The sequence below is a fragment of the Microplitis mediator genome, chromosome 3 (assembly GCF_029852145.1).
Source record: "Microplitis mediator isolate UGA2020A chromosome 3, iyMicMedi2.1, whole genome shotgun sequence".
NCBI lineage: Eukaryota > Metazoa > Arthropoda > Insecta > Hymenoptera > Braconidae > Microplitis > Microplitis mediator.
In genome coordinates this window covers 18,788,659-18,810,498 of record NC_079971.1, presented here as the reverse complement: position 1 = coordinate 18,810,498, position 21,840 = coordinate 18,788,659, and the positions used below count along the sequence as shown (strand labels likewise).

The 21,840-nt window shown below is 30.8% G+C and overlaps 2 protein-coding genes across 2 annotated transcripts; one reads left to right on the top strand and one right to left on the bottom strand.

Moving 5' to 3' along the window:
• Window positions 1-935: 935 nt before the first annotated feature.
• On the top strand, window positions 936-3,524 carry LOC130665599 (uncharacterized). Its single transcript, XM_057466056.1, has 6 exons — window positions 936-1,050; window positions 1,177-1,299; window positions 1,727-1,917; window positions 2,187-2,416; window positions 2,491-2,901; window positions 3,160-3,524. Exons 1-6 carry the CDS (start codon window positions 981-983, stop codon window positions 3,443-3,445), a joined length of 1,311 nt encoding a protein of 436 aa, XP_057322039.1. The 5' UTR covers window positions 936-980; the 3' UTR covers window positions 3,446-3,524.
• Window positions 3,525-13,998: 10,474 nt separating this feature from the next.
• Window positions 13,999-21,463, bottom strand: LOC130665595 (uncharacterized). Its single transcript, XM_057466050.1, has 2 exons — window positions 21,326-21,463; window positions 13,999-16,219 (listed from the first exon to the last, which is right to left on the bottom strand). Exons 1-2 carry the CDS (start codon window positions 21,330-21,332, stop codon window positions 14,568-14,570), a joined length of 1,659 nt encoding a protein of 552 aa, XP_057322033.1. The 5' UTR covers window positions 21,333-21,463; the 3' UTR covers window positions 13,999-14,567.
• Between the last annotated feature and the right edge of the window lie 377 nt (window positions 21,464-21,840).

Here is a 21,840-nt window from a genome sequence, read left to right as displayed (position 1 = left end):
TGATTCTTTCAGATTTTTATCGTTAAATTAAAAAAAATTTGATATAATTCCGCATTTTTAGCCTTACCCATAACACCTAGGGCAAAATGGACCTGCCGAAAATTTTGAAAAAATGATTCTTTTATATTTTTATCGTCAAATTAAATAAAATATAATACATTAATCCATTTTTCGGCTGATTTGTTATAGCTGGGGCAAATTTGGCCACTAAAAATATTCGAAAATAATATTTTATTGTTTTATTGATAAAATATTTTAAATAATGCAAAATAATCTGCTATCTAAAAAATCAAAAAACACGTTTTTTGGGTTCAAAATAATGACAAATAAAAAATACAGAATTGTTTTTTTTTTTATTAAATAGCAATTAGTAATTAAGCTAATCGAGGGGAAACAATTTATTACACTTAAAAAAATTTTTCTTGAGTATTATAAAACCAAAAATAGTTGTGAAGAGAAAGAAATACATTCTTAAAAATGAAAACAATTTAAAAAAAAAAAAAAAAAAATATCATTTTTTGGAGGAAGGCCTCTCTGCCCCACAAAATTTTTTTTTTTTGCCTTCGTGTCCACCAATGATGTGAAATGTAATTTTTCTTTATGTATATTACATATAAAAGATTCAAGTAATAAAATTTGATCAATTTTCAGAAATTTTTTTTTTTCAACTTTTTTTAAGGGTACCCCGTTTTGCCCGCCAAAAATAAAAATTTTATTTTTTAACAGCAGCTAAAAATTTTGTCTATTTACCTCGAATATCATTAAAAACAAAAAGATTTAGCGTATTTTAGTCCTCGAAAACTTAGTATTTCCTTAGGTACCCTCTTTTGCCCCCCCTCCCCTATTAGAGTAATCATTAAGTATTATAAGTAAGAAAATAATAAAAACTAAATAATCGGTTGTAGAGTGAAAATGCGAATAATTTTTGTGGTCAAACATGGTCATTCAATTTAGGGATCTATGATTTATATCGTCAAGTTATGATATCAGGTCTATACGAATTTATAATATTTCGTTATATGGACGTACTGAATCATCGATGTCGCAATCGTAAGTAAAAAAAAAAATTTCGATCGTAAAGCACTCTCTAATGCTTCGCATTACGAGTCGTGCGATTTCAATAATCATTCAGTCAAATTAAAAAATTACGCTAATATAACAATTTATGGTCTTAAGATGATACCTTGAATCAGAGAGGAACTGGAACAACAGATTTTATGACGATAATACTAAAAACTAAAGACTTGCTCGCCGATACGCGACATTATCTTCATACATGTGATATCGGAGAACCTACGTGTAATTATAATATTACTTATTTGTATGATTAATTGATACCAGTTATTTAGATCATAATTAATTCGCCCTAGCGGCTCCGAATTACGGTAAATTACCATAATTTACGGTATCCGGAACAATTACGGTATTATACGGTGTTTTACAGCAAAAGTATTGTATTTAAACTATAAATTTGCAGTAAGAGACCGGTAATTTAACGTAAAATTGCGGTATTTTACCGTTAAGTGAAGTATTGCAGAGTCAAACTGTAAAAAAAATAAAAAAGCATAAGGGGCTTACGGTAAAATTGCCGAAAATTGCTGTATTGTACCGTTATTCGGTGTAAAATACCGTATATTTGCCGAAGAAATGTCGCAGTTTATGGTATATTGCGGTAATTTACCGTAATTCAGACCTGCGAGGGCGTTGATTGATTGAAATTTCTTAGATGGTGAGGTATCTCATTATGAATTGAAGCGGATGATACAGACGATAATAATCAAAGAAGAAGATTTAACAACTACTGAGTCCTGTAGTCATAATTGTAATTTAGATTACATAGATACGATTAATACTACGGAATGTGATGAATATTACAATTGTCAGAATGTTGGTAGCAGTTATGATATATGCGAAGCGGTAATTATGTTAATTACTCACAAATATATAGATAACTATTAGAGTCATGTAGTGCAAATGTGTGCACACTTGCCTTATGTGATAAGGATGCGTTCCACTTGACGTTCACAACGCCACGCTCACGAATATTTAGATAGGATTTTGAGGCGTTTTGAGCGTTTTGAATGCTTAATGGAACGCACCCTAAGTAGAACATGCAGATACTTCTTGGCATACTCCAACACCATCTTGCTTGCGCGGTAGATAACTAAACATTTATATTATTTCAGAAAAGTATTTCAAGACGTTATCACTGGTTTCATGACAGCAATGGAATAACTTATGGTAACGGAACTGGAGGATGTGATTCCCCCATGAAATCAGTGTCCAGTAAACTGGCATTCTTTAAATTCCGTTACTGTGATTATTGCATGTGCACTTGTCGTAAAAAGACAGACGATAAAGAAACAATTACTGCGATGAGCTTCAGAGAACAAGTTTCCGATATCGATAATAACATGTTGAGTATTTAATATAAATATGAAAATAGATAGTGAATTTAATGTCATCAAATTGCTTCAATTTTACTTTCAGGGTTGTTGTAGGTGTCAGATTTATTGAGAGTAATCATATGATTCATGTTCAAATAAAAGAGAAACAAATAAACAGTTCTAATGATTATTATCACCAATATCCGTGGAAAGAATTGGAAAATATTCAATACAATGAAACAGGCAAAAATTTTTACAATTCTGATAACACTGTACTTAAACCGGGAATTGACTATGGGCATCCTAAGATTGTTAATTTTGATGACTTAATTGCACCGAAAAGTTATGTTATAACTGGGATAAGAGTACGATTTGCTGATGGTGGATTCAAAAAGCCAGACTTAGAAGCTGCAGCTATCGAACTGAACATCCGCGTCACGCCTTGTGATTACAACACAGGAAAACTTATTAATCTGACCCAGACTCACTGGATTGTTCCAGAATATACCTTGAGGTTTGTATATTTACGTCACCTCTTAGTCACTCAAGTTAACTCGTCCCTTGTCCGAGAGAGACTGAACCTCGGCATTCCCCCACTACCGAAAATCATTAGACTGCGCAAGCGTAACGGAAAGTGGGGGAATATTCCGTATACAGAATACCCAGAGTGGGAGTTAAAACCGAAAATGCCCGAGGTCACTCTTTTGCGGGGAGTATTTTAACAACTAAGTAATTATTGTAACCTCAGATCATGAGTATTCATTACTTTTAGGAAGGAATTGATCCTGACTGAACCAGACAATCCATTGAAATCACCAGTTAATGTAATTGATTCCAAAAAAGATCAGTTTATAAGATTCCGTAATTCGGATTTAAAAAAAGATGCTGGACAATCAACAGTACCGTTTTTTGATGCGCAAGGAGTAGAGGGCAAACGATTATATCCTTTAGGTGGAATAGGAGTAATTCATCGCGGCCGTGAGGGTTATGGTGGATTTTTGGCATTTAAAATTTATGATATAAATTTGGCTGAAGTATTAGATTATGAGTATCATTAAAATTATGCCAGAAAAATAATAAACCTCAAAATTTGCTCCTATTCCCGGGCATTTATAAACTGCGCATGCGCAAAAAATGTGGGGGAATTTGTAGTGCTCGGAATACCTAGAGTGGGAGTAAAAACCGAAAACACCCGAAGTAGATTCTCGTGCTTGAAAAATTTTTATTTAAAAAATATTGTACTTTTTTGTCGTTGTCGATAATAAAAAAAATTATTTCTTCATATATTTTTGATTCATTTATTAACAGTGATTATGTTTAATTACAAATTGTAGACTAAGACACAGTTACTGTAATTAATAAAAAAACTATTATTATTATTTTCATGATTATTATAATAATTAATAGCAATATAAAAAACCACAAACATCCGAAGTACCTGGGATAATTTCCAATAATATGTCTGTCCATTTACTCTCTGGAAAGACTTTACGGGCGTGTTCAGAAGAAAAACTCTCGATCCACAAAAGACTTGCCAGATGATTACCAGATTTGCATATTTTTCTTTCAGAGATAATTTCTAGGCATGTCCGCTACCCAATCATCTAACCCTGGCGGTTTTGAATCGCCCTGGAAACACCCTGGGAATGGAAACACGGTGGAATCACGGTGGATCCAGGGTGGTTACACGGTGGGTTTGTGCCATTTTACCACCGTGTATACACGGTGTTTCCACGATGGTTACACGGTGTACCCACCATGATTCCACGGTGTATTCACCGAGATTCCACGGTGTATCCACAGTGATTACGCGGTGTACGTGGAATCACGATGGGTACACGGTGTACCCACCGTGGAATCAGGGTGGGTACACCGTGGAATCAGGGTGGGTACACCGTGGATCCACCGTGATTCCGGGGTGTTTCCAGGTTGATTCAAAACCGCCAGGGAAAAAAAAAATTGCTTTAGTTTACTATTAAAAAATTAATTAAATATATTGTCATTAAAAATATGACTCACTTATAGATAAGTGGAAGTAAAAAAAACTCAATGTCATCACCAAAAAATTCCACTGTTAGTTCTAGGCCACACTGTCGTAGATAAGCGACGACTATATTCGATGCGTAGTCATCATAAAATAAAAATTACATGCGTTTTAGTAAGACAGTAATTTCCGTTACTAAAAACATTTTATTCTTTTCTCGAGTTTTAAATTTTAATTATTCTTGAAAACGTTAATTATTAATTGCAACGATGATTTTTAACAATTAGGGGAGGGTGGGGCAGAGCGGCCCCCCTAAGCCAATTATTACTTTTTGTGGCTTTCAACCATAAGATCACTTTACTTTTGTCCTATTTCGAACAAATTTATGGACATTTTGCCAAAATTCTGAAAAAAAAATTTTTTTTTGTGGGGCAGAGCGGCCCCCTCCAAAAAATGATAAAAAAATTTTTTTTTCGTTTTTTTTTTTTTTAAATTGTTTTCATCATTAAGGGTGTATTTCTTTCTCTTGACAACTATTTTTGGTTTTATATTACTCGAAAAAAATTTTTTAAGGTGTAATAAATCGTTCACTCTCGATTACCTTAATTACTAATTGTTATTTAATAAAAAAAAAAAATCAATTCTATAGTTTTACTTTATTTCAAAAATTTATCAACTAAAAAGAAAAATTTAATTTTTATAAATTTTCAGTGACCAAATTTGCCTCTTACATAGAGAAACGGCCGAAAAATATGAAAAAATAATTTTTTCGGAAGTTTTGGCTGGTCCATTTTGCCCCAGGTGTTATGCGTAGGGCTAGAAATGTGGAATTATAATAATTTTTTTTTAATTTGACGATAAAAATATGAAAAAATCACTTTTTCAAAATTTTGGGCTTGTCCATTTTGCCCCAAATGTCATGCGTAGGGGTAAAAATGCGCAAACATATCGGATTTATAGTAATTGGGCGAAAAAAAAAAAATTTTTTTTTTGGTCAAAATTTTAGGGGGGCCGCTCTGCCCCACCCTCCCCTACTTATAATATTTACCATATTGTTTATTGCGACCGCTGTAAGATCCGACGAATTAGAGATTACTGATTACAGTAGCATACAAAAGTTTTGGTTATAACCATATATGGGGTCGAGTTATAAATTGGACAATGACACTATAAGGGATGGTGAAATAACCCTGGTCAACAATAAAACTTGGTTTAGACTTGGTCGTCTTAAATCGTGACTAAGTAAGACCACTTAAGTCGAAACCAAGGCGAGTTGCGTGTGTTCTCCTTGGTTTCGACTTAACTGGTCTTACTTAGTCACGATTTAAGACGACCAAGTCTAAACCAAGTTTTATTTTTGACCCGGGAAATAACATTACAAAGAAAATATTCAATGATGCTCTCCCTAGCAGATCCGAATTACGGTAAATTACGGTAATGACCGTAATTTACGGTATCCGGCAGAATTACTGTAACTTACGATAATATGCGACAATCTACCGTAAATTGCGGCGTTTTACGATAATTTGCCGTAAATTATGGTAAATCCCAGAAATTACGGTAGAATACCGCAAATTACGGAAAAATACCGTATTTGACCGTAGTTTACCGTATATTACCGTAAATTAGGTAAATTACGGTAATTACCGTAATTTACCGTAATTCGGATCTGCTAGGGCTGAATTTAATTGCAAAAGTAAATAAAATACCACCCTCGCGGATTCGGGGTTACTGTGAAATCACAGTGAAATCACAGTGAAATCAATTTTACCGTAAGTTTACTGTGTATTGATGGTAATTTCATAGTGAATTCACAGTCGTTTTGTGCCATTTCGTCACTCTGGTTATATAGTAATTTTACAGTAATTTTACAATTAAATTACCATACTTTCATGATAATTTTACTGTCGATCAGCTATCGATTTATGGTAACTCAACAATGGTAACACTGAGGCTTTATCATGGGTTCACAGTCAGTTTATCGTGATTTCACTACGAATTCACTGTGATTCCATAGTAATTTGATAGTGTTAACTCTGTGACTTTACAATAGTTTCACAGTCAGTTCATAGTGGTTTAACCATGAATTTACCGTGATCCCATGACAACCTAGTAGTATTAGCACTGTGACTCTATGATATTTTCACAGCAAATTATTAGCGTTTTCTCCATGATTTCACTCTACTTTGATAGTGATCTGATACGGTACATCTATCATTAATCCAATTTCAAAATCAAAAATTTGAATTTTTAATGTCATTAATCGATAGAAATGGAATTAAAAAAAAAATAATATCAATTATTTCATAAATGCTCCTATAATTATTTGTAAGTTTAGCAAATACTTGGGCACAAATGTATTTTATTTATTATAAATTTAGCTATTTTAGGAATTTCCGAGCGAAACTTTATCTGTAATTGTCTAATTTAGTTAATTTTATAAAAGCTTAAGACGGTAAAATTCTTCAGAATTATGAAAAAAAATAAATAAATAAAAAAATTGAATAACTTTTTTTTTAAAACTGTATAAATTGAATTTAAACTACTGCAAAAAATAAAGAGAATATCATTTAGATTAATATTTCAATAGTAAATATTTATTATTTATCATAATTTAAAATAAAATATTCTTAAATTAAGAAAACTTGATGATTTACAAATGAAGGTAAAAATTTTTTTTTGATAAATATCGAATTCTTTTAATTTTATAGTATTTAATAAAATAATTTTTCTTATAGCTTAATCTTGAGTATATATAGTATTGAATAGCATGAAGTAACAGATTAAATATTTAGTTCCGAATGCGTGTGGTGGCCGAGTGGGCTAAAGTACATGACTTAAGCTACTCTCAATCGAAGGGTCGGCAGTTCGAATCCCATCATGCGTTAAAAAAAAATAAAATTCCTTCTTTACCGAGGGTAAAAAAATAGCATTTAATCCTCCAGAGGAATAATTACATGAAGTCGTACAAAGGGGGATGGATACTAAATAATTTTTTTAAACAAGAAAAATTATTTATTGAAAAACCAAGATTAGGATTATTGTTGCTATTATAATATTATTATTAATTTTATTATTATTATCTTTGAATCAATAAATATAGGATCTCAATATTGCCCCTAAATCTCGATGAAAACTAAGCAGATCCAGGATTAAATGATTAAGAAATCACAGTAATATTACTGTCAATTCACAGCGATATTATTGTGATTTCACGAAGAATCTATAGTAAGACTGCTGTGAAATCACTGTATGATCACGGTATTATTACTGAGAAAGCATGACTGAAGCACTGCAGATCCAGCATAAACTGATAGTGAAATCACTGTAAATACACAGTAATACTACTGTCAACTTACAGCTATACTACTGTAAATTGACTGTTATGCTATTGTGATTCTACTATGAATCGATGGTGAAATCATCATAAAATTACCATCGGATGATAATTATCACACAGTAAGCAAATGGCACAAAGTTACAGTGATTTCACTGTCATTTCACTATGATTTCACCGAAATTTCACCATGATTTCGGAGTAATCCCGAGTCCGCGAGGGCACGGGGTATTTGGCCAAGTCCTTATGGAACGGAATATTTGATAGATTTTTTCAACAAACTGGACCAATATCAGTCCATGAGAAATCATCTTCACTGGAGTCAGTTTTTACGTGAACTAAACACTATAATTTATATAAGTGAAGATATTCGTTGGTAAGGGAGCGCGGGGTCGTCCCGGTCAGCCAAATTTTGAAAAGTCTATCATATAATAGATTTTGAATTTAATTTTATTTTATACTCTCATTGAATTAAAGGTAATTAATGAGCCTTAACGTTAAAAATTAATTACTTATTAATAATAATTAATAAATTAAAATTTGATCGACTTTTGATCTAAAAATCAAGGACATTATCATAAGGTTTTTTTATATATTTTACGACTGACAATTCGTGTGTTTGTTTAATAAAAATATTAACCAATATCTTATTTAATAAGCAAATAATTAATTAAGGTAAGCTTTTTTAAAATTTAAGCTAAAAATTTATTTGTTCATCAGGGGCATTTTCTTCTACAAATAAATAAATTATAGATGCCTCGTAAGCGAGTACGGAAAAAAAGTTCAATGTTGTTAATTATTAATTTTACATTTTTTTCTTTACCCGATGAAAAAAGATTTTGTCTAATCATATATGATCATGCATAATTGTCTATATATGATCAGATCCAAAAATTGGCCAGTTCTGATCATACATAACTTGATCTGTTTATACATGATCATATATGATTATATATAATCATGCATGAACGAATAAAGTCATTTTTAGAATCTCATTTAGAATATCTGTAAATTATTAATTAAGTAGTTTAATTAGAACGAATTGTTTTCATCAAAATAAATGTCGGTTAAAATTAAATAAAAGAAAAGAAAAATTATTAACCATTGACTATGATTTTACTACGAGGTCACCCGTCCAATTAATGTCCCACGTCGATGCTGTTTAACTTTGGTTATCGATGGTTTGTAGTCTGATCCTCTAGTCCCCTGATTAAAAAAGTGATTTGAAAAGTATTGAAAATTATCTCAATTCTTTTCAATCCCTCGGCGGTTTTGGAAAGTATTGAATGGAATTGAAATTTCGATCGTTTGAATACTTTCCAATTCCAAAATGGAATTCGAAAGTATTGAAAAGAATTCAATCTTTCATCATTTCAATTTAGGTATTGAGAAGGATTCGGAAAGATTCAAAAATTTCAATTCATTTCAATCTTTTTCAATCCCACTCATGACCCGAAATGTGAAATTATTTAGGTATTGAGAAGGATTCAGAAAGATTAAAAATATCAATTCATTTGAATCTTTTTCAATTCCTCGGAAGTTCAGAAATTCTTTTATTATTTTGGGATTGAAAAGTATTCATTTTATGTCAAAATGAATACCTTGGGGTATAGAAAGTATTCGAAAGGATTCATTTCTCATCATTTTCAATACTTTTCAATTCACTTTTTTAATCAGGGTCTGTTATACACTTTCAATTAAGAAACGTTTTTGGCATTACTTAACTCAAATAATCAAATTAATACATCCTACGTAGATAATGCACCTAATGATAAATTTGGTTTTGCACATAAAATACAGTAGAATTCATTAGATACATAAAATCAAATCTATTTATTTATAAACTTATAAATATTCGTATATCAATCGATATCGATTTATACTTTTAAATTGCCGCCGAAACCTTTGAATATTTTTTAAGTATTGGGGATTTAAGTTTGATTGATAGTTGACAGAATAAAAATTTAATAACATTGATATTAAAAAATTGTCATATTATTTAATATATATATATATATGTATACATATATATATATTTTTCATATCAATGAAGTCTGATCAGATTTAAACATACATAGACATATATGACTACATATAGGCTTATATCAGTCATGTCTGATAAGATCTGATTATATATAGGCCTATATCTAATTATATATGGGTTTTTATCAATCATGTCTGATCAGATCTAATCATGTATAGACTTATATATGATCATATATGGGGTTACAACAGCCAGGTATGATTATATCTAATTATATATAGACTCATATATAATCAGACCTGATCATATATAGACTTGTATATGATTATATATGGGGCCATAACAGCCAGGTATGATCAAATCTAACTATATATAGACATATATAAATAGATCTCATCATATGTAGACTTATGGATGATTATATATGGGGTTATAACAGCCAGGTATGATCAGATCTAATTATGTATGGGGTCATATATAATTATATATGACCCCATATATAATCATGCATGATTATATATAACTTCATATATGATTATATATAATCATATATGATCATATATATGAACATATATATTCATATATGATTAGACAAAATCTTTTTTCATCAGGTACTTCTTATAGTGTTTGTATTTGGTAGTGTTCCATTTAATCCACCACCACCTTCCAGCACTTCAAACAATTTTAATAACGATCCTTTTGAAATAGGAGAATTTGCAGCATTTTCAGTTTCTAATCCAAGCCAACAAGAACTTGAAAATGCAATTGGACTATTAGATAAAAGATTACTTGAAATGAAAGTGTTGATAAATTATTTATATTTTACCCGTGTAAAAAAAATTCGTTCCAAAAAGATTCTAAAAAGGTTCAACACGTGGAATTGAGGCTGATTAGAACTTCGAGTGAAACTTTTGTAATTTTGATAGTAAAAAAAAAGTTTATCGAGGACTTTATAGAAGCAAATTTTTGAGTGAAAAAAAAAAATTTTCAAAACATATTTATACTATTTTACCCTCGTTCCGAAAAAAATTCTCATTAGAAACCAATAGCTCCATAAGAATCAAAAAACGTTCATAAAAAGTCCCGAATGGGAGGGTTTTGAACTTTTTCGAAACGAGGGTAAAATGTAGTAAAAATTTGTTGTGTGAGGTATGTTTGAAAAACTTTCTTCTTTGACTCAAAATTCAACTATATAAAGTATTATACTACACTCAGAAAATTAAATAATAGAAACTACTATCTAGTCATGGGAAATCTTTTACCATCAATCCGATAGTAGTGAATATTATCTAGATGATTGTCTAGATCATTTAGATTGTAATAATCACCATATTGCACGCCTCATAACGCGAAGCGTTTGAGGTTGTGCATTACTCTCAACATGTCCCAGTCAAGCAATTTGCCAGACTTAAATTGCGTGTGTTCCATTCATTTTGTATTTGTAAGGTAATACAAGTGTACTATTATCAAGATAAATGCTCTAATTATCATACTCAATGTGTTTAAAACACACATATTTTGTTTAACATTAATAAAAATATGATTAAAAAACTTCGACGTGTTTGTCCGGATGTCTGTACGTGTGGATGTGCCACAATCACGGCCGACAAACTTAACGTTTCAGGACCATTCTTGTTTTATTAGCTTCAGAACGACTCCGGATTTTTTGCTATTTAAAATGACTTTTTAATTCGCTGTCGTTTAATAATAATTAATAAATAATATTGAAAACACTGGTCTTTTATATATCTATATATATGGGTGTATTTCTATGAGTGTACGACTTCAGCCTTTGGCCACGTTCGGGCGCTGCTAGCCAGGCTGATAAATATGTACACGCATGCGCTGTACGTTTCTCATCGGACGCCAAACCCCCGAAAGAATGAACCCTAAAATTCAAGTAACTAAAAGTAATATTTAAAAAAAATATAACAATAAAAATAAAACCAATATCATTTATTTTTTTATTTTTTTTTTATTTATTTAATTTCAATTCCTTCGGTAGGATACTTAAATAATAAATTATTTTGTATTTTTGAATAAGCGTTATGAGGCGTGCACTTTTGGATTTTCCAAACTTTTTATAATAATTGATACAATTCTGTATGTTAACTAGAGTTAATTATTATTATTATTCTAAATAGTTATATTTATAATCCAGATGGTAACAGCTACCATCAGAAATTATAATTGTTACCATCCTGATAGTAACTGTTACGAAATTTATTGCAGAAGTTATCATCCAATAATTATTAATTCTATTAAAAAAAAAATTTAACACTAACTATTTTTAGATTGAAAAACGTTCCAATCATTCTAGATGATTGGAATTAAAAACTTAGCATATAATAAACAAAATTACTTAATTTTCTGAGTGTAGATAAATTTTTGGTTTTCAATCAGAATTACAAAAATTTAAAAAAAGTTCCACTCAAAGTTCAAATCTGTCTCAATTTTAAAAGTTCCACACGTCGAACTTCTTTAGAATTATTTTTACACGGGTATTCTTTCGTGTATTTTATTTTACATTAACAATTAAATTTTTTTATTTTCAAGGATGGATTTAGTCGAGGATTATCAATGGGTACTGATGATTTTTCATTAGAAAGCCCGGGAAAAAATGATTTTGCCTAATTATATATAATTATATATGATCATATATGGAATATATATAATTATATATGGCATTATATATAATTAGATATGGTTATATATACCTATATATAATTATATATAGCCTTATATATAATTAGATCTAATTATATCCCGGGACAAAATGATTTTGCCTAATTACATATGATTATATATAGAATATATATGGTTATATATAGACCTATATATAAGTATATATAGCCTTATATATAATTAGACCTAATTATACCGGGAAAAAAATGATTTTGCCTAATTATATATGATTATATATAGAATATATATGGTTATATATAGACCTATATGTAAGTATATATAGCCTTATATATAATTAGATCTAATTATATCCCGGGACAAAATGATTTTGCCTAATTATATATGATTGTATATGGAATATATATAATAGTATATACCCATATATAGTTAGACATGGGTCTATATATAATTAGATCTGATTAGACCTGACCTATTTAGACCCATATACAGTAATTTTTATTATATTTTAGATCTTTAGATCTAATAAATTAATTATTTATATATATATAAGTTAATATTTTATTTATAGAATATATTTAATATTTAGTTTTTCTTATTTAATATATTAGATGCTCTATGGTCTTTATTGATATTTAATAATCAATACTCGTTAAATGCATTATAGTTTTAGGTGTATATTTACAGAAATAATGATTACAATTTTACTATAAATTATAATTTTAAAATATTTACGAAGCGTTACATTATATTTTTCAGTCTGTTAAAAAAGTAATAAACTTATGTATAGTTAATAATACCCAGTTACCAAACAGTTTTTAAAGTGTTTGGTTTTTTGCATACATAATTTTCAACTCTTATGAGTTGTGTTAATATTTTAACATTGGAATAATTAATCAGCATTCTCCTATCACTTTCTTTTATAGGAATTACATGCTCAATAATAGATTTGGTTTTGATGCGATATGACATATATGTATTATACATAATCATATCTAATTATATATGAGTATATATAACTTATATATGATTATATATAATTAGACCTGGCCAATTTTCAGATCTAATTATATATAACGTATTATATATAATCATATATAACCTATATATAATTATATATAATTAGACCTGGCCAATTTTTAGATCTAATTATATATAAGGTCTTATATATAATTATATATAATTAGGCAAAATCATTTTTTCCCGGGAGTTTAGATCGACTACGAAATTAATGATCATCAAAATTTAATTTAACAAAAAAAAAAGAAAATTCTGATTTTACGAACAAGAAAAAATTTTTTACATTTAAAATAATTAATCAAATTAATTAATTTTACTAAGAGACGATTGAAAATTTTTATAATCAATCGTTTATATAAACCAAAATTAGTTTATTAACTTTTCGTAATTATGGTGTTAAAAATATTTTTGTTTATAAACATTGCGTAAGAATAATTAATATAAATAATAATTATCCATAGTAACATTTTTTTTTAATATTTCATCAAAAAATTTACGAAAAATCATTATTGTTATTTATTGTTTTTTTTTTTTTTTTCTAAAGCGATGCGGAAATAAACAAATTAGAGAAGAGATAAAAAAATTGCACAATTTTGTAATTATTTTCATAATTTTTATCTTTTTTTTTAGCCGGATATTTTGATATACTTTTAACTTGTTGACAATAATTTAATTATTATGAATTATTTTTCTGATAATATAGAAAGCGATAGTGAAACATAAGAAAAATGTAAATATTTATAAAATTTATTTTAATAATATTAATTATTAGCTTTTATTAATTAATTGTATTTGTTGCTACATTATTTAATTACATTATTAAACAGACATTAAATATTATACATAAATAAAATATAATTAAATAGTGTTTTTTTTCATTTAACAATCAAAATCTATGATATGATTATTAATGATACATTACTTTTAAGAAGGTACTGATCTTTAGGATAATAGTACATTTTTTAATTTCCCGCCATGAAAATTGAAAATTTTTAAATAACGGAAAGTTATTGCTTTCAGTCTGATTTTCGAAAAATCGAGTTTTCATCAGATCTAGAGATTTTGAGGTCCTAGGAAACTATTCCGACTATTTCCGGATGGACGTCCGTGTGTGTGTGTGTGTGTGTGTGTGTGTGTGTGTGTGTGTGTGTGTGTGTGTGTGTAAGCCCTTTTTGTTCGACGATATCTTTGGGACGACGATCACAAGGAAAATTAAAGGTCCGCGTCGTCGAGGCCTACTCCTTCATCATCATGCATCACCAATTCATCATCGGAATTCATTGGGGGGACATCAATGGAGAGGTCATCAAACGCTGGTATCTCTTCAATTCCCGACTCGGGTGATTTTGGTGATCCAGTCGGACATACCCACTCGGCGTCGGCCCAATTAAATTGCCTGTGAAACGTCTTCCTTCGCTTTTTCCTGTTTTTCTTCCCTCTATACTCGCGCCACGGGTCTACTATTCCCAGCACATATGGCTGTGGCGGTGGTGGCAAAAATGGTTTCATCTTTTCCTCTATCACAGCTGGTGGAGAGACTCGAATCTCGAGTTGAAGTTCTTCGGAGGGACGACTATTCTCCCCGGACTCTTCTGGCAAACCTGTCGAAGTAGACGGCCAATCAGGTGCGCGGTGATCCGCCAAGCGACACTCTAGTTGTCTGGGCGAATGAGCTACCGCGCGGGGACCCGTCGAGCGTCGATCACTGCCTCTGTGCAGTCTCTCATTCGATCTACTATCATCCTCTCGGGATCTCTCAGAGGCATAATATCGATGCTGATGTTCATCAGAGGGACGGCTTTTCTCCCTGGACTCTTTTGGCAAACCTGTCGAAGTTGACGGCCAATCAGGTGCACGGCGACCGGCCAAGCGATACTTTGGTCGTCTGGGCGAATGAGCTACCGTGCGGGGACTCGTCAAGCGTCGATCACTGCCTCTGTGCAGTCTCTCATTCGATCTACTATCATCCTCTCTGGATCTCTCAGAGGCATAATATCGATGCTGATGTTCATCAGAGGGACGGCTTTTCTCCCTGGACTCTTTTGGCAAACCTGTCGAAGTTGACGGCCAATCAGGTGCACGGCGACCGGCCAAGCGATACTTTGGTCGTCTGGGCGAATGAGCTACCGTGAGGGGACTCGTCAAGCGTCGATCACTGCCTCTGTGCAGTCTCTCATTCGATCTACTCTCATCCTCTCGGGATCTCTCAGAGGCATAATATCGATGCTGATGTTCATCAGAGCGACGACTTATCGCCCTGGACTCTCTTGACAAACCTGTCGAAGTTGACGGCCAATCAGGTGCACGGCGACCCGCCAAGCGATACTTTGGTTGTCTGGGCGAATGAGCTACCGTGCGGGGACTCGTCAAGCGTCGATCACTGCCTCTGTGCATTCTCTCATTCGATCTACTATCATCCTCTCTGGATCTCTCAGAGGCATAATATCGATGCTGATGTTCATCAGACCGATGGCTTATCTCCCTGGACTCTTTTGGCAAACCTGTCGAATTCGACGGCCATATATCGCTGGAGCAGATCCCAGGAGCACTCCCAGTGATCCGCGTCAGTGCCACTACTTGTGGAGTAGCCACGTGATGCCACAGTTTAACCAGCTCCGGTGTCATTTTTCCATTATTAGCTTCCAGAAGCGTTTGGTATTTCCGGGTTCGGAGTTCGTGTCTAATCAAGTTTTTCTTTTTTCTCTTATCAGACTGACACTCTGGTTGCCTGGGTGGATGAGATAGCGTGCGGGGACCGCTAAAGCGTCGATCCGACTTATTACTGCCTCTCGGCACTCTCTCATTCCATCCACTACGAGTCTTCCTAAATCTCTCACTAGCAGAAAATCGATGGATCTTAGTATCTAAAACAAAAAAAACAATACACGATTATACAAAGGTTTAAAACTTATCAGCTGTTTTCTGTGAATCTGATAAAGTTCTCTTAACGCTATAATACAGATCTTAATCTAAGCATTTTTGTTTTTTATCAAAGCGTTATTTATCGTCTAACTTATTACTTCCTGGTGGATCCTAATTACTGTGAATTTATAGAAAATTAACGGTATATTTTTACGGTAAGTTTACCGTGCCTTTACGATAGAATTACCGTGTTTTGGCGGCGGAATAACCGCATTTTCACAGTGAATTACCCAAATTCGTTTGAAAAATGACATTCAGAACCAATACAGAAAAAGCAATTAGTCGCAGTAACATTACTCCAGAAATTTTTAAAAAGCAAATTGGCTACGAAATGCCCCAGCCATCGAACCCGTATTAAGGTAGTGTCTGGTAACTCGGATTTGAAAAATCAAAAAATTATCTTTCGCTTAATTCGAAAGACAATATATTAAGAATATACTGTGAAAATTTCAAACTGAAACTCGAAATAGGAACGGAGTTACAACGAGTTTTCGAGAGCGCCTCATAGTTGCGCGAAGTTGCGCGCCGAAGGTTGCTGAAACTTTACACGTGTTTATCTTGATACAAGGTTTTTACGGTCGGCCCAGGTCATAACTTTTTTTCTATTCAATCTATTGGTCTGAAACTTAAACTGGTTATTCTACACACTTTTGTAGTTCTAGTCGGAACTGCTATCTAGTCATAAAGTATTGACCCTAAATTTAAAACAAGAATAACTTGAGTTTAAAAACATCGCATTAAAACGTGAAATATATAAATCGGTGTATTGAAGTCTCTTCTACTGCTATCAGAAATTCCCTATCTCTTCTACTCCTATCATAAGCCAGAAAAATGTTTTACTCGAAATAAAAACAATTGAAGGTTGAAAAAAGTGATTTTTGGGGGGTAGGGGAGCCTGGGGCACGAAGGCCCCCTTAAGCCGGTTTTTCCTATTTGTGGCTTTTGACCATCAAATTCGTTTATTTTCCGTCTGTTTCGGAAGAGTCAGTCGAAATTTTGCAAAGACTCGGAAAAAACAATTTTCTTCTGGGGCACGAAGGCCCCCTCCCCAAAAAATTATAAAAAATTTTTTTTTTATTTCCTGTCAAGTTATGACCTCTGCAATGTTTTTATTATATTTTAGGTGAACATGTGATATATGGGGTAAAATGGACCACTGGAAAAAAAGAATTGTAACGAAAAAATGATTTTTTTTTTTCATTTCCCATCAAGTTATGACCTTTATATTGTTTTTATTATATTTTAGGCCAATATGTGATATGTAGGGGAAAATGGACCACTCAAAAAAAAAGTTCTAACGAATAAATCAACTTGACGGAAAATAAAAACAAAAATAATTTTTTCGTTAAAATGTTTTTTTCAAGTGGTCCATTTTGCCCCACATATCATATATTGGCCTAAAATATGATAAAACATTGTAGAGGTCATTATTTGACAGAAAATAAAAAAAAAATTTTTACCTAATTTTTGAGAGGGGCCTTCGTACCCCAGGGGGCCTTCGTGTCCCAGGCTCCCCCATATAAGTTCAAGCACCAACTTTGATTGCTTATAACTTTGTAAATAATTTTCTGTTGCTACGCTGATTTTTTTGTTGCATAGTAAACCCTTTCCGAATAGAATTCACGAAAAAAAAACTATTTTTTTTTATAAATTATTGCAATGATTCATAATTTATCGTTACAGACTACACGGAGAAAATTTTATAGTAAAAGTTACCATCAAGTTATAGTACAATTTTTAAACTGAATTATATGATTGATAATATCATTTAAATTATTAAATAAACAATCTGAATGGTAGTGTGTACCATCGATATGGTAAAGTTTACAATTATTTATGATAACCAGAAATTATAACTGTTATTATCTTAAATAATTACTACTATTATAAAAAATCGTAATTCAATAACAAGAAGTAAATTTGAGTGCGAAAAGTTTACTTGTCGCACTCAAATTTACTTGTCGCACGCAGATAATCGTTTAACGCACACCAATGTCGTGGAAACAGTTGAATGGGCAAACAGCTATTTGGCGAACAAAAGAGCGTGCGCTAAGATAGCACTTATATTTCATGAATGATAAAAAATAATTAATTTCTCTCCGTGTAGTTTGGGATCTAATTAAGATACTAATTTGATTTAAATTCGTATTTACACAGAAAGCGATATTGAATATTTTACGTGAGCGATGACTGAGGCCGATCGCGATTCTTCTGAATTATATAAGCTTTTTTAATTTTCATGCAAGTTTTAAGACCATAGGCTAAAAAAGTCTTAAGATCATAGGCTAAAAAACTTTTTGAATATGATACGTAGTCCGTAGGCGTACTCACGCAAATATACCTGAGAAACTGTACTTCATTGTATTGTTCATTATAAAAACTATCGTCAGAAAATTTAGCAAATACTTAGAAAAATTTTCGAAATATATCTGCGCCTATGGTAAACAAACGAAAAAAAGTAAAAACTCTGAGTCTCGCTGGTATGGAAACTAAATTTTTAAGAGTAGGCGGGCGCCTTTAACAAAAATGGTGACAATAGATCATTATGAGAAGCTCTACGGGTTAACTGCGGTCATAAACACCTGCATGAAAATTAAAAATTTATATTTCGTATCTTAATTAGATCCCGAGATTAAGATAGTCTGTAGCGATAAATTATAAATTATTTCAATAATTTATTTTCAAAAAAAATTGTTTTTTCGTAAGTTCTATTCGGAAAGGGTTTACCATACACCAAAAAATTATCGTAGTAACAGGAAAATTATTTACAAAGTTATAAGCAATCGAAGTTGGTGCTTGAATTTATACCCCCTAAAAACCACCCCGAGTGAAAATTTAAGAATCCCACTCAGATTAGTTCTTCTTGTTTTTTTTTATTTTTATCCGTTTTGAAATATTTGTTTGATAATCTGTAAGAAAATGATCTTCTAAAACTACGTAACATTCCATTGAATTTTAATTTTTTTGTAAACTTTTATAAATGTCATAATAGTTCAAAATATTAATAAGTATTATAGTAATTTATTTCAACTAAATTGTGATATTCAAGCTCTAGTCACAAATGATGTCAATTCAAAATCTAAATACTATCAAACATTTTTAAATGTTGCTTTTTAAATTCTTTATTCAATCATAACAAATCTATATTTTAAATTAAACTTAAACATGATGGCAATCCTAAATTTATCTAAAGCTATACATTTAGAAAGAGTCAAGGTACAAAAATAAAATTTAGCAGTTAGTATTGTAATGTAAGTATGTAATCTTTCAAAGATGAGGGTCTAAATCTTTACAATTTAAATGACTGATTTATGGTCGAAAACTTAAAGGTACCTGTAGTTCAATGTGAAAGTGAAAGTAATTATAGCTAAATGCATTGGGTCATTACTGAATTTTCAATAACTAACAAGCAATACAAAGCTAAAGTGAAAGAAAAACGATTTTTAATGATTTGTAATTTGTGAAATATTTAAAATAACCCAAGAAATTGAAATAAAATATATTTGTTAAAGATTCTGTAGTTGTATTTATTAAATTACTTTTTTTTCTTTGTTAAAATTTAATCTTTCGGAAGTGAAAATTTAAATATTAATTATGTTGAATGAATATAAATTACTTAAACAGAATAATAAATGATTTGTTAATTTATGTAAATAAAAATGACTAAAAACTTTTTATTTTAATATTTAAAATGCAGAAACTTGTATTTGTTGTTAATGACAAATATAAGGGGGAGGAGGGCTCTCCCGTTCAAAATATATTGGAAATTTTTTTTTTCTATTTTGTAAATAACTCTATGAAACAGATTTTTTTCCAATTTTGAATTTAGATCTTATCGGAAATCAAAATTTTTTACAAAAAGGTCTATTGGGTCATATGCTATGAGTTGATATTAGAAATAAAGCTACAGGGGATGAAACTATGGAAAAACAAGATCACATTTTCGAAAAAAATTTTTTTTTGCTATTTATTCGTTAATCAACAAGATTTTTTTTTTTATCCTGCAATCAGATCTTTTATATAAAATTTAATTGTTTACATAAATGATCATTATAAGGTGATTCTCATTGAGCTAAGAAAGAAGTTACAGAGTTCTGAAGTTGCAAAAAAAAAGTTTTTTTTTATTTTTGCTTTTAATATTTATTCTTGATTTATAGACCTATATAATATATGTACTAGGGTCTTTCAAAAGAAACCATTTTTTATTTTTTTAGGAAATAGGTTCAATCGTATCATTTAGATATAAAAATACACCTGTGACAATTAGAGCTCTCACTATGAACATTAAGAGATTCCGCGTAGCACGGAATAATGTTCTAAAAATATAAAAAAATAAAAAAAAATTCTCATCAAAGATGAGCTCTTAATTTTAGTTGTAAGTACTCGCTTAATGAATTTAAAATTTTCCCATTTAATTAACACGTAAATTGTTTTTTTTTTTTTTTTTTTTTCAATTATCTATATCTTCTCGGAATTTCATGATATTTAATCGGCAATAGGTGAAAATTTCAGAGGAATCTTTTCTCTTTAAAAGTGCTTGTAGCTTATTTATGTTTTGTAAACGACTTCACTGATAAAAAATCTTAAAGCCAATTTTTTCTCGAATTTCATGGTTTTTATATTTTACTTGCAAACCACTAACTTTACGAAAAATTCATAGAGGACTTTTTTTAAAGGGGGTTCGATTTCCTACAAAAAAAGTTATGTAAGCCATTACCGTACAGCAAGTAGTTTTCAAGATAAATCCAATTGAATATCTCAAAATTTGAAATAAATCACTGTTTTATCCGAGATTTGGGTACTTCTTAATAAAATTATGGTCGAAGAAATATATAATATATACGATAAACATATTTTTGATAATATATTTCGTATTAGACTGTGAAAATGATATCTTTGATTGAAATTATGATCACATTGAATTAAAAAATTAAACTCAAAACGAAAAATATATTTTCAACCATAGAATCAAATCAGAGATTTCAGAATTCATCAGTCTTATATTTAATTATACAAATATTATTAGACAAAAAAATAATTTAACTTACCTTCCATAATATCTGCTCTTTCGATGTAAAAAATTTCTACTATCACTCACTGAAGACTAAAGATAGTTGAATAAATACACTTTAAGTTAGATTATTTAGGATATTGGTGTATGAAATTAAAAATAATTCAAGAGATCCTCTCTATACTGTAACCAAAGTTAGACTGACTGCATAAAATTTTGCGACTAAGGACAAACTTCCTCTGCAGGATGTAAGGAGGGATAAAATTCAGGTGATTGGTCAACAAATAAGTAGTGGGGCTTTTAAGCATTACCATTCAAAGGACCTATAGGGGAGGGTGGGGCAGAGCGGCCCCCCTGAAATTTTGATCAAAAAAAAAAATTTTTTTTTTTGGCCTAATTACTATAAATCCGATATGTTTGCGCATTTTTACCCCTACGCATGACATTTGGGGCAAAATGGACAAGCCCAAAATTTTGAAAAAGTGATTTTTTCATATTTTTATCGTCAAATTAAAAAAAAATTATTATAATTCCACATTTCTAGCCCTACGC